Below are 14,661 nucleotides of genomic sequence, written 5' to 3' on the forward strand. Positions count from 1 at the left end.
TGCTGTTGGTCTCAGTCTATCGATCCAGCCTGTCCAGATCCCTCTGCAGAGTCTTCCTACCCTCCAGCAGATTGATGTTCCGACCCAACTTGGTGTCATCTGCAAATTTACTGAGGGTGCCCTCAATCCCCTCATCCAGATCCTCTTTGAGGATATTAAACAGCACCAGCCCCAAAAGTGAGCCCTGGGGAACACCACTTGTGACCGGCCACCAACTGGATTTAGCTCCATGGACCACAACTCTCTGGGCCCAGCCATCCAGCCAGTTTTTTACCCATTGAAAGAGTCCACCTATTAAGCCATGAGCAGCCATTTTATTTAGGAGGAAGCTGTGGGACACTGTATCGAAGGCTTTACTAAATTCTAGGTAGACAACATCCACAGCCTTTTCCTCATCTATCAAGCGGGTCACCTTGTCGTAGAAGGAAACCAGATTGGTCAAGCATGATCTTCCTTTCATAAATCCATGTTGGCTGGTCCTGATCCCCTGATTTTCCTGCATGTGCTGTGCAGTAGCACTCAGGATGATCCCTTCCATAACCTTGCCTGGAACCAAGGTCAGGCTGACAGGCCTGTAGTTCCCCAGGTCGTCTTTCCAACCCTTCTTGTAGACGGGTGTTACATTTGCTAGTTTCCAGTCTGCTGGAACTTCTCCAGGTAACCAGGACTGCTGGTAGATAGTTGTGAGTGATTTGGCAAGTTCTTTTGCCAGTTCCCTCATTACTCTGGGGTGAATCCCATCAGGGCCCACAGACCTAGGAGTGTCTAATTGGCACAGCAAATTGCTAACCATCTCCTCCTGAGTGATGGGGGCTTCACTCAGCTCCCTGTCCGTAACTTCCAGCTCTGAGGGTTGAATGACCTGAGGACAACTGGTCTTGGCATTGAGACTGAGGGAAAGAAGGCATTGAACATTTCTGCTTTTTCCTCATCCCCTGACACTACACTACCCTGTGCATTCAGCAAATGATGGAGGCTCTCCTTTACCCTCCTTTTGCTGCCAGTGTATTTATAGAAACTTCTTTTGCTATCTTTAACTGTAGTGGTCAAATCAAGTTCTAGTTGAGCCTTGACCCTTCTAATCTTCTCCCTACGTGACCTCACAACATCCCTATATTCCTCCCAATTTACCTGATCTTCCTTCCAGAGACAATACATTCTCTTTTTTTCCCTAAGCTCCAGCCTAAGTTCTCTGTTTAACCTGCCTGGTCTTTTTACACGATGGCTTGTCTTTCTACACACAGGGACGGCCTGCTCCTGAATATTAAGCAACTCCTTTTTAAAGCGAACTGCTGCGCAAACTGCCACACCCACCCTGACTGATGCAATTTCATGGCTAAAACTTTCAGTGTATATATAGCCTGTTCCTTTCTTGTTTCTCTTAGAAAAGAGACTGGATTTTGCTTTCATCACCTGATTTTGTCTGTTGACTGTGTTGAAGTGTTGAGTTTGTCCCTGGATTTCAGTATCATTATTTCCTAACTGTTTTCTGTAGTGTTTCCTCAGATCTTTTGGAAGATAGATGACTTCTGTCAGATGATAGAATCTCCTAACTGGATATTTTTGGAATGTAATCAAGAATACAGAAATTAATGTGGGCTTTAAAGACAGTTGAGATTTGAGAGTTTTCACTCTCCCTTCATTGTAGTTCCACATTTTCCTGCTGTGGCCATTGTTCTCAGCAGCAGCACTTTGTGAATCCTAATTTAGTCAAGGCTCAGTCTTTTCAGGACCTGTTTAATAGACTTCATAGAATCATAGAATCATTTAGGTTGGAAAAGACCCTTAAGATCCTAGAGTCCAACTATAAACGTAACGCTGCCAAGTCCACCACTAAACCATGTCCGTATGTGCCACGCCTACCTGTCTTTTAAATACTTCCAAGGTTGATGACTCAGCTACTTCCCTGGGCAGCCTGTTCCAATGCTTGACAACCCTTTTGGTGAAGAAATTTTTTCTTATATCCAATCTAAACCTCCCCTCACGCAACTTGAGGCCATTTCGTCTCATTCTGTCACTGAGAGAAAAGACTGATCCTACCTCGCTACAACCTCCTTTCAGGTAGTTGTAGAGAGCGATCAGATCTGCCCTCAGCCTCTTTTTCTCTGGGCTAAACAACTCCAGCTCCCTCAGCCACTCCTCTGTCACAGGAGACAATGCACTGCTACTGTTATATCTAAATTCCTTGCTTAAATATTTTGACGTTTATTGGTGGGAATCTGTAGCAGTTACTTTCAGCAAAGATTTCTTTTTTTTCTAAATATCACCTCTGAGCTCCATTGGGCATTTTTATAATTTTTAAATACACCTTTTGTCTCAGAGACTTGATGTAAATGGATTTTTGCCAGACACAGAGCAGTACTCAACGCTAGAGAAGTGTGGCATAGATTCTATACAGCAGAAGACACTTAATTGATGCCATTGGTTATGCAAGTGAGCAGAAGCTGTCTTTGTAGAGCAGTAAAGGCATCACTGAGAAATGTGAATTTTGCCTTGGTGCTGTAGGACAGACATTCAGTTGTAAAGCACTGGGGTGGGGTGACACGAATGAAAATGAAAGAACTGAGAGGAATATTTGATGAGAAAGTTAATAAATTAAGCTTACATAGGCTGGGAATAAAGGAGGATATTGAGCAGTAGCTGAGTTTGGTTTGGAAGAAGAGGTTTATCTCTGCAGAAAGTAGATCACTAGGATACTTTAAAAGAAGAAGGGAGGAAAAGAATGTTTCAACTTCTGGATACAAAAATAATCCTAAGGTAAACAAGTACTCCAACAAAGATTTGTGCTCTAGGCTCTGATCTAAAGCCTACGCAAGACAATGTGATGTTTTTCATAAATTTAAATGGGTTCTGTCAATTAATAAAGATTTGTAATCAGGTCTGGAAGTCTGATCGTAAGGGACTATTGGATAACTCTGATGATTCTAAACTAAACTGCTCAAACAGAAAGTCTCGTTGTGCAAATAGATGTAATTGTATGATTCTTTTGCGTGATTCTTCTGTGATTGCCTACTTTATGATCTTTCCTCTGTAATTTATTCCTTACATTTATTGTATTTCCTTCTTTTTCTTGTCAAATAGGTAAGCAACCTGAAGAAAATTTTAAAAGGAATATTGGATTACAACCATGAGGTAAGAACCATTTTGAGTAATCTACATCTACATTCTTTTTTTGTACCATATTTTAGTTTACCTCTTTGATGTAAATTATATTCCACATGATTAAATTCTGACTTCTTCTTGTGAAGTATTTGGCATACAGAGTGTTTCGTGGCCTATTTTCAGGTGTTAACCTTCTCTAAAATTTCACGCCTGCCTTATTCAACTCAGCTTCCTGAGGAGTCTGATGTGTAAATTCTGTTATAAAAACAGTAGATGTGTTTGTTGACTATGTTCTGATGATGGACTTTAACAGTACTTGTATTTGGCTTGGGTTTTGGTTTTTTTTTTCCCTCTGCTCCAGCTAAAGACTGCCTATTTCCTTTTTTTTTCTCTTGAGAAGAGAGAGTAAAGAGCATTTTTAGCCTCTCCCCACATTAAAATTTTTAATGAAATGTTTTAATCCTGGGATATTGAAGTCTGACCTTGGTGTTCTCTCTTGGACTATTGAGCAAACTCAGAAATTAGTCACTCCAAAGGAGATACAGTACAACATTTTTTTCAGTGGTGAATCTTCAGCTGAAATATACTTTTATTTTCAGTGATGTTTTGAGGCAATTGATCTGTACAGGCTACAGCACAAAATCCATAATATGTATGTTTTAGATGCTGCTTGTCTCAAAATATTAGCTTCTTATAAATACTGCGGAGAGGAAGATACTTATTAATAAACTTAAGTCTTTAAAAATGAACAGGTTTTGAGAAAGAAAAAGCTCTTATTCAGTAAATGGTCAGGTGTCCCTGTTGAAATAAGTTTTGAAAATTGGTAGTTAAGCAAGCTGGTCATAACTGACAATTCTAGAAAGAAACAAGTAAGTTTTGTGTTATGGAAAACTGATAGTACTATGACAAAGTGATGCCAGTTGGCTAGTTGGTATGTACAATGATTAAGCTTCTGGTGTGAAAACTTTACTGCTAAGCAAGTTTTGAACTATTTCAGGCTAATGAAGTTCTGCAAAGGCAATGCATATTTGTAAGTTTGACTGGATTTTGCTTTGGTTTTTGTTTTCTGCTGAGGCAATGCTTGTGGTGATAATGGAGATGATCTGGATTCTACTGTGAATCCTGGTTATATTTTCCTTGGCCTGATTCCCTTTCCTAGCAATCACCTTCTACAAAAACATGGATGTAAATGTATATGGATTTTACTCGATGTAGTTAAAAGCCTTTGAAAAGTATATATGCTAATTTTGTTCATCTTCAAAAATTTGTATCGCATTCAGGAGGGTGATCTTTCAATAGCTATCCTACATTGCTGTCTTTGTCAATTATGTTATGGAAGAGCAAGAAACCAAATTTACCTATTTATAGCTTACAGGCTTTGTTATGCCCCAGAAATCTTGCTGCAGAACTCTGCTGCTCTGGAATTGAAACTTTTGGGTTTTTTTGTGAGGGCCTTTTATATTTTTTTAAAAGGGGAAAGTTGCTCTTTTTCATCTGAGGATGCTTGTTGCAGAGTCTATCCTTCTTTTTCATATTTATTTCAATTTTTTTTTTAATTAGAATTGTACCTCGTGTTTATTTCAAAATACTCTATTTACACCTTCATATCCTTGGCTACTTCGTAGTGCCTGCTGGTATGCCTCTTCCCTTCAGCTTTCTTCAACAGCAATTATATTATCAGTAACTATGAAGCCATTATAGTATTCTTAACTTAAATCCAGCATTGCATTTGAAAGAAATTCAGCAACTACAAATCAATATATAAACACATATCAGATTTGTCTAATTCAAAGAATATTGTGTTTTACTGTATTAGCGCAGTCTGTGTACAGTGGTGATGTTTTCCACTGTGCTCAATGCATTCACAGAATTCTTATTTTCTCACTAGAATAAACTAGAGGAAGTCTTTTCCAACAAGAATTAATCTGGAACCTTTAAAGTATACAGAGTTTTTTAGTAGTGTTGGTGCTCATTCTTTGAGAAGGTTGTTTATAATATAAATATAATGCCACAATACAAAAACCACCACACAAAACAAGGACAAACTCAACCACAATGATTCCACAAAGCTCAACCCTGGAAAACTTTTGAATGGCTTGATTTCCATGTATTCTTCATATACATCTGTTAAATGTTTTTTATAAAAACCTCTACCTGGTTCTCTGTTTTTCTTGAGTATTAACCCGAAAAAGGGCATCCAGCAAACAAATGACTGATTCCCTCCATAGTCATTGTTTCTTTATTGCACCCTGCTTAAGAAGTGACAGTTTCTTTTTATCTGCTATTAATGTGTCAGAGATGTGTTTAATTCCATATTTCATATTCATATTTTCAGCCCCCTGAAAGCTCTTTATGAACAGTTTAGCAGAATTGTTTAATTCCTTCTACTGACAATCATTAATGTAAATCTTTCTTAATTATAAATCAGATTACATTAATTGTAAGTCACATGGGGTTTTTTGTTTTGTGTGTTGTTTTTTTTTTTCTTTCTGCATGTGGGCTGTTTAATTACGTATTGTGCTACTCCCTCAAATTCTCTTCCATAGCACTAGCTTTCTTAGCTCTGAGACTTGCTAAATATCCTTAAATTTTCTAGAAGTGTGAGACCAAGTGATTTAGTTTTTTGCTGTGTTGTATTTGTCATCCATCAGTGCTAGACACATGTGTAAGTGAAATATTTCAATTTCTGGCCTTCTAGTTGTAAGAAATGTGAGATTTGTGTATAATGTTTTATTCTACATAAGGTGGTTTTAGGCATTCGATTTTTTTTTTTAATGGAATGCTTTAAAAAGAAATTAATTATCCATGTGCTGTTGATCGAAGCCTGCCTTTGTTACTTTTCTCATCTGAAGAAAAAAATCGTCCTAAGTTTGAAACTAATAGTTTCTTATTAGTTGAGACAGTCAGGTTTTTCTTCTTCCAAATATTAGTTGTGTCAAACAGTTCGGTTAATATTTAGATGTTAGGTGTTAGGCAATTTAGTTTGTTTTAAAGGTGAATAGAAAACTATGTTAAAGTACGAGTGAATTGCTCGTTTTGATTCTAAATGGTCTTTGTATTTTGAAATGTGTATGTATACATGTGGTGATACAGACATGTATGTATTGGGTCTTTACGCAGATTCTAGGGCAACAGATTAATGACTTCACACTTCCTGATGTTAACCTGATTGGAGAGCATGCTGATGCTGCGGAGCTTGGGAGAATGCTTCAGCTTATTTTGGGATGCGCTGTGAATTGTGAACAGAAGCAAGGTATTAAATTTTGAAAGCATGTTTTCTCCCAGGCAGTGAATGAAAATCCAGCTTGTTGTGTAACTACTTAGGGGGAAAGTTATATTTCTCAGGTTGCTGTTAGAGACAATATTTTTTTGTCAGTAATGACATAATTTTGTCCTACAGATAATAACTGTTGTTTTGTTATAAGCTTCACTAGTTTTGGAGTCTCAAACTGTAGAACTGGTTTTGCTTCCAACATACATATTTTCAATTTTTGTTTGCTGATCTGAAAAGGCTCTCTACAAAGGAAAATTCTTGGGCCCATCCTTTAACTATTTATGAGGTAGATTGGCATAGTTAAGAATCAAGAACTGTGATTGTTGAACTGTTCTCTGTGACTCTTGGTTTTAGGAGCGCATTCCGGTCAGCATCTTACTACATGGCCAAGAGCCATCAATATGGCTGGGGATTAGTCTGAAGATATGTCTGGTGTGATTTGGGATGCTGTAGTTTCTGTGACTTTTGCATGGGGTTGGCAAATAGGAAAAAGTAATGTTGACAACCATGCCCTTGTGGGCAGCAACTGAAGACTGACCATGATACCTTCAGGGTATCCAAAACGTCACTTGAGGCATTTGCTAGACGACTGAATCCCGCTTCAGCAGTCACTGAAACAGGCTTGCCTCTCTTGACTCCAGTGGCACCAACTGTCTATCTGACTTGCACAGATGAAGTAGAGATCCATTCATTTTTCCTGCAGATGCCACAGACGATGTGATGAACAACGGAGACGCTTGTTGAAGTGTCCCAAATCTCATGCTCTAAACTTGCCTTGGGTGCAGGGTGTCTGAGTTATCTTAAATTACACTTAATTCAAGCCAGGTTAGGGTAACAAAGTAACTACAAGCATTTATTCTTAACACATAAAACAGGAAGCATAGGAACACGTTTATAAAATACACATGTGGGTAAATAAAACTGTTTGTTTACATTAAAGTTGCATCAAATATCTGTTTCTTTCTGTTTTAACTCATTTTGGTTTCCTTTCTGACAAAACAGCAGCCAAGGTTTCAGACCTTTTGTCGTCATCTTGCATGGTGCATCTTAGCTTTTATAGCTAGTTTCCTCTTTCCGGTTTTCTCAGGTGTCTAAGTCACTTTAATTTCTCCTTCTGAAATTACTTTTATTCTTCCCTTAATCAGGAGACCATCTGGCTATCCTATTAGTTAAAATAGATGTAATTTTCTTCTGTAAGTACATAAATAACTGTTTTATTAGGCCTCCTGTCCTCTCTGGTTTATGTAAAATTATCTTCCTTTCTTTGGTGACTATTTGCCATCCTGAAGTGGGAAGTATATTGTATTTCTGTATTTCTCTTACTCTTTCAATCTGGACATTAAAAATGTACATGTTTGAAATACCGGAACAGTCTAGTTTTGTGTATTTTGAGTGAGCCTTGGCATGACCTAATTAATTGCTTTGAGGTGACTGATTCCCAGCATCTTCCTCTTGGGCAAATAAATAGAAGGATACAGGTTGCATGTAAAGGTGATCATATCTGACTGGAAACAATATGATACTGGACAAGTCACAAACTCCTTGACTTGGTCTGAATGTCAGAATTTGTCCTTCTAGCCACCGTATCAGGTACCTCTTGTGTAGCTCACACATAAGTGAGGAATGAAAAAGTAGAGGGGTCTTATTTGTGATATAGCACAGAAATAAGAACAGAAACCAAGAATGGTTATGAAAGTGCCTTGAAATGAGGATGCTGTAGGAAGGCAGGACATTATTTTTAAACTTACGGAAAAGGACAACCTGTGTGTTGTATAGCCTGAATAGTCTGGGAGCAAAATGAGAAAAGGAGTATAAATAGTTATATCAGAAATGTGAGATGGCAGAAGGAAAAAAAATGAATGACAATCATGTACTTTTTTCATTGTTGCCGAGTTCCAGTGAGCATGGATTTATGTCTGAACAGACTTCTGATAAAAGTCTTGTTGAGTTTGTTGTTCACACTTGACTGGTGATTTTGTGTTTGTGTCATCTGTGGCACCTAGTCTTTTTGTAGGAAGGATGCAACTTCTGACATCATATTCTTGTGTGACTTGAATTTCAACAGTAACATTTGAGAATGCTCTTATTTTCAGAGTACATCCAGACCATAATGATGATGGAAGAATCAGTGCAACATGTTGTCATGACAGCCATTCAGGAGGTATGCCGGGATACACACAGTGTGTAAAAAGTTCAGCCTTTCAATATTTTACAAAAGTATACTTTTTCCCACTTTGGAAAAACTTAGTTGGAAGTAAAGAAAAGAAGGAGCATAGATTTTGCCATTTTACATTGATTAATACCTTATTTTTCCTTAGAAAAGCTTGCTTTATGTCAAGGAACTCTGGTTGAATGTCCCACTTTTCTTTAAATCTAGAAGACTAACACTTCTAGATGTTTTTGATACTGGGTTCCCTTTCCTTTACCTTTCCCACCCTGTGGCTCCTGAACTGCACTAGACTGCCTTTATATGAGTAACCAAATACTGTAGAATTTATTCCAAATTTGTACCTTGACATTGCAAAACTCAATGAACTGTTAATTTTTAATTTTTTTACTGCACAAGTGAAAAGAAAGAGAAATGGATAGCAGAATATTCTTTTGTCAGCTTTTGTGCTAAGATGTTTTTACAAGTTAGTAAGTATATTGCAGTGTATTTTGTGTAAGTGCTGTTCAATAGTAAATTAAAACCACAGTGAAAATTAAATCACAGTGTTAGTGACCACTATAGCAATGAAGCCTTCATGTGACTTCTTAAGAGCCTGAAGTGCCTGTAAGTGAAGTGCCTATCAGTCTTCATAAACGGAGATTTACTGCAGGGCAGGCCACTAAGGAAAGCAGGAAATGGCTGGTGATCCTATTTCTTCTGAACCTGAACAAGGGAAACTAAATTCCACATTGAGCTCTAGAGCAATTTCACTTTTCTGTCATGTCTGAATAGAGAAAGAGATATCATTGAGCCTACAGGGACCCCATCCTTTGTTAATGCTTTGACCAGTGCTGTATCCATGCAGTCGTACATCCTGTTTGTGTCTGGACTGCTGTCTATAACATTGCAGAGAGGACTTCTGAAATGAGCACTGAAAGAATCCTTGTGCTAAATCATCTTCCAATCAGTGCTGCCAAGCACCAATTTGTCTGAGTTTTGGGATATTTTGCTTTTGTATTCTTTTTAACTGTAATACAGTGTTCGGGTGGATTTTATTAATGTCCTCTTTTATTAAACCCAAATTTCAGCATCACTTTATTCTGCACTGTCTTAAAATAGAACACCTTTTCTTATTCTCCTTACTTCTGCTGGAAATCTCCTGTTTGATTTTTGTAAAAACCTCCTTCATTTGATAAAATAGCCAGATCTGAAGCAGCCCACAATTTGGGGTATTTGATGAGTAGGCAATGAACTTCTTCAGTGTTTGTGCCCTTTCTCAGAGGTGGGGAGTAGAAGTGGGGAGAAATCACAGGATGAGGGTCTGTTCTTCTGGAACAGATTTTTGAAACTCAGTGAATCAAAAAGCTTACTGTTCAGGTACTGATGCAGTTCTGGGTGATTTTAATGCTCCCTTCCCAGCTGCTTAGGAATCCAAGGCATTCAGAACCAAATGAGGAGAATCTTGGGTGCTTAATGAAGAGGTCAGAAAGTGTCTCAAAAACTTTGAGACACTTCGGGAGTGGGACCTCCCTCCATTATTTTTCAACAGTCTTGGGAGTCTGGAGAGGTCCCAGTCAACTGCAAGCTGGCAAAAGTTGTTCCAGTTTTCAAGAAGGGAAAGAAGGAAGACCGTGGTAATTACAGACCTGTCTCACTTCAGCGCCTGGCAAAATGATGGAGCAGGTTATTCTGGGTATTACTGAAAAACCCTTGAGAAACAATGCAGTCATTGGTCATAACCAGCACGGGTTCATGAGGGGAAAGTCCTGCTTAAATGGATTAATTTCCTTTCATGACAAAGTCGCCCATCTAGCTGACCACGGGAAGCCAGTAGATGTGGGGTTTTTGGATTTTAGTAAAACTTTTGGTACTGTCTCTCACAGTATCCTCTGGACAAAATGTCCGGCATGCATTTAGACAAGTCCATAATTTGTTGGGTGAGCAATTTACTGATGAGTCAGGCTCAAAGAGTTATAGTAAAAGAGGTTACATCAGGCTGGCAGCCATTCACTGATGGGGTTCCCCAGCAGCCAATTTTAGGGGCAGTGCTCTTTAATGCTTTCATAAATGATCTGGATGCAGGAATTGAATGTACATTAAGGAAGTTTACCAATGATACTAAACTAGGAGGAGCTGTGGACTCCCTCAAGGGTAGAGTGGCCTTACAGAGAGATCTAGGCAGACTAAAGAGCTGGGCAGTCATCCACTGTATGAAATTCAACAAAAGCAAGTGCTGAATTTCCACCTGGGATGAGGTAATCCTGATTATATGTACAAATTGGGGGTTGAGAGGCTGGAAGAGCAGCTGTGTGGAAAGAAGGGGAGCTTGGGTTGATGGCAAGTTGAATGTGAATCAACAATGTGCCCTGGGAGCCAAAAGGGCCAACCATGTCCTGGGGTGCATCAAGCACAGCATAGCTAGCTGGTTGAGGGCGGTAGTTGTCCCACTCTACACTGCACTGGTACAGCCCCACCTTGAGTGGGGCTGTGTACAGTTTTGGGCACGTCATTGTAAGAAGGACATCAGATTATTAGGGCGTGTCCAGAGGAGGGTGACCAAGATGGTGAAAGGTCTCAAGGACAAGACTTAGGAGGATTGGCTGAGGTCACTTGGTTTGTTCAGCTTGGAGAAGAGAAGGCTGAGGGGTGACCTCATTGCAGTTGACAACTGTCGAGGGGGACAGCGGATGGGGAGGTGCTGATCTCCTCTTTCTGGTGACCAGCGACAGGACATGAGGAAATAGAATGAAGGTGCATCAGGGGAAATTTGGATTGGACATTAGGAAAAGACTCCAGTGGTCAGTCACTGGAACAGGATCCCCAGGCAAGTGGTCACGGTATCAAGCCTGTCATTTAAATAAAGTTCAAGGAGCATCTGGACAGCACTCTTAGTCCTATAGTTTAGTTTTAGCTAGGCCTGCGAGGAGCAGGGAGTTGGACTTGGTATTACTTATGGATCCCTTCAAGCTTGAGATATTCCATGATTCTAACACGCGTTTAGATCTAGAGAGTCTTTTCAGAGGTGCATCTGCAGTCTGTGTCTTTGGAGAGGTGAAACTTCACTGGATTTAAGGTTTTGCTATTCTTTGGACTCAGAGCAGTTCTCAGAATCTAAGTGATTTGGACTAAGCAGGATGTAGGAGACACCAAGATACAAGATAAAGTGCCTAGGAGGGTAGCTATATACGCATATTGGAAAAGCTGGTATGTCACCTAATCCAAACATTTCAAAGCATTTGACATGAAGGTACTCTTTCTTTAAAATTAGATATGTAAAAAGACCTCTCTAAGCTTTACTAACGTATTATGTAATTCCTCTTTTCTGTTCCAACAAAGCACATATAAATGTTTTTTGATACTTCTTTGGTTTTCATAAATCATCTTACTGGGCCTCAAGTATTTTCATGAGTAGAACAAGCCTCTGTCCAGTTTTCTCTGTTTTTTACATGAAGAAACTGATTTTTAAATGGAAGAGCATTTTATGTTTTAAATTTTATTTGGTTATTTCAATTCTTTTAATATCTTGGACTCTTCAGCATTCTCTTTCTTCACTTATTTAAATGTTTAAAATAAAATATTATTAATAAAATATGCCTCATGTTCCATAAATTTTTAATAAATTGAAGAATGCTTTTCTGTTATTTTTTCAGTGCAGTCAAATTGATCTGGTGTGTTGCCACCACCTAGATTCTTAGATTCTAATCTGCAGATGTACTTTTCTAAATGCAAGATGTGCACAAAATAGAGGAGGAGTAAGAATGATATTGTTATCAAAAGTTTAGCAAAAAATAATTATAAATTATGTATTGTATGTTCTGTAACATATGCTCCTCTATTCTGTTTATATATTATGATTTGTTGTTACTTATAATTAATGTATTGGTATGTATAATATATCATATATTTTTAATTTCAGAAGTTGCAGATTTTTTTTTTAAAGGCCAGAAATCTTTCCTTACAGAAATTATTTTGGCCATTATATATTTTTCTTTCCTTTCCTTTCCTTGACATCCTTTGAACATTCTGCTGTCCTTTTCCCAAGTCTTTTCTTTGAGGAGCTGCGTTCATTATTGATGAAAGTGGTAGCTGGGGAAATTGTTTGCTTTTGCTGTTTAGAATATCTCTAAGCTTGATCACTTAGCAGGTGTCTGTGCGGGTCAAGTTGAAAGTCAGAGTAGGCTCTTAACAGCAAAGTAGTAAAGGTAGTGTCAAAACTTGCCTGGGGTGCATCACAAAATGTACTTCCTGTCTGGGTTAATACCGGCTGCGTTACTTCCACAAAGTAGTCCTGACTGTTGAAAGGTTCATCTTATCTGAAGTAAAAGTGTTTTTTTAATAGCTAGGAAATGATAGAAAAATATTTCCTTGGGTCTGTCAGCAGTACTGGAGGAAGAAGAAAGTCTGGCTGCTTTAAAGGCTGCACACTGTGTCATACATAGCCTTGACTGTTAAAAAGCAAACAAATAAAAACATGTCTTAAAAAAGAAAAACAACGTTCTGAATACAGAAGCTGGGTTTTGACGGTTCATGGGCACTTAAATGAGCTTGTGCAATATTAGCAACTATAGAAGAAGCATTTCAGATAAAGCAAATGTTTTGAACTTTAACATCATTGGCTAAGAGGTGCAGCTGTATTTGCAACATCATGCAAATCTTGTGTAGGGGGGAAAAAAAAGCATTCATAATTCAGGTTATTCATGCATGCAGATTTTATGATAGCTTTGCCGCTTCTCTAATCTTTATGTATCCATGACAACACAACTTGTTCACATTTCACAGGCAAAGCAGTTAAAAAGTGAAGGTTTTAATAATGTAAAATTATCAGATCTACAGGTATTTTGTAAGACATTGTACTAAAGCTATGAGCATGAAAATGTACAGATGTAAAGGATTAACAGGGAATGACAACTGCTTCTCATAAAACTACACAAAGAATTAGAAAAATTGTCATGTTGTCAAAGATATCATACCATTTAAAATCCAGGCTGACCTCTTTACCACAGAATAAGCTCTTTTGATTTTAAATGAGATTTTGATTATTTGAACAAATACTTGTGCTACTTCAAGTCTTCATTCTAAATATGCAAAATAAACCAGAAAAAGAGCAAGGAAGTAAATGCTAGTTGCTTGGTTTTTACACTGTGGGAAGCTCTTGAGCAGACTTTTCCTTCTACTGTAGAGGCCTAATGCAATTACATGCTTTTGCAAGCACTTTTTTTATTTCCTTTTTTGTAATGAATTAATTTGTAAAATTTCTGCCCATCATCATCCGTTAAAAGTGCATGTGAAAATACATTATAATACTATACTTAAGCTAAATTGTAAGTTTGGAGCTGAAAGCCAGTTTCAGTGCTGCAAAATTGTGAAGGCAGACCTTTGTGCCCACCTGTAGTTTGCTCCTGAAGAAAAGAAAACTTGCAGCTGTGGAGGGAGAATGAGAAGGCCACTTCCTTATGCTTTTTATTCTCTTGAGTCAGCCAATTGAAATACAAATGAAATAAAGTTTACTGCTCTAAACTCAAAAGTATTGACATTGACGCATACCTCTCAAGACCATGTGTTGTAATACCACACTAGCATGTTGCATGTGAAGCACTGAAACTACTGCAGTATTTCAGAAATTTGTCTGAATGTGAGTTTGTAAGTAAAGGAGAGATATAGCAGAAGACAGTAAGGAAAGTTGCTTTAAAAATTAATAACAACCTACTAGTATCATCAGATCAGTAATAATGCATAAAGAGCTAATATGTCATCGAGCAGGTAACTGATGAAACGAGCATTTTGGAGCTCTAAACTTCAGTACGATCAGAGAATACTGATTGACAGGAAACAAAGTGAAGAATAGGGGGAACTAGGCAAACCTGTTACCTTATGTAAAAAATAGGAGGCGTAGTGTGTGTTTTGAGTTGACGTACATATCTGTATGGAATCCTAAAACGGCATTCGGTAAAACATTTCTTGAATTTTTCAGAAGACCTTACTAAAGAGAGAGAAGTTTGGATAGGTGAATGGTGTACCCTATTAGCTCTGCTGTTCATGGTGAAGTGTTTGCTATTAAGTGCGGAGAAAGTGGGTAGGGGCAATCGAGAAGCAGAGCACAGTCAAGACATTTGTCCTCTCCAGTGTGTAGGGAGCA

General features: G+C 38.2%; 1 protein-coding gene across 1 annotated transcript in view; it reads left to right on the top strand.

The window, feature by feature from the left end:
• LOC104168688 (protein Hook homolog 3-like) overlaps nt 1–14,661 on the top strand; it is a 57,018-nt gene that overhangs the window by 26,193 nt on the left and 16,164 nt on the right. The window contains 3 exon segments of the mRNA XM_009709357.1: nt 3,082–3,132; nt 6,223–6,355; nt 8,470–8,537. Of these exon segments, the coding sequence (XP_009707659.1) occupies nt 3,082–3,132; nt 6,223–6,355; nt 8,470–8,537 (252 nt within the window).

The sequence above is a fragment of the Cariama cristata genome, unplaced genomic scaffold (genome assembly GCF_000690535.1).
Source record: "Cariama cristata isolate BGI_N322 unplaced genomic scaffold, ASM69053v1 scaffold7221, whole genome shotgun sequence".
Taxonomy (NCBI): Eukaryota; Metazoa; Chordata; class Aves; order Cariamiformes; family Cariamidae; genus Cariama; species Cariama cristata.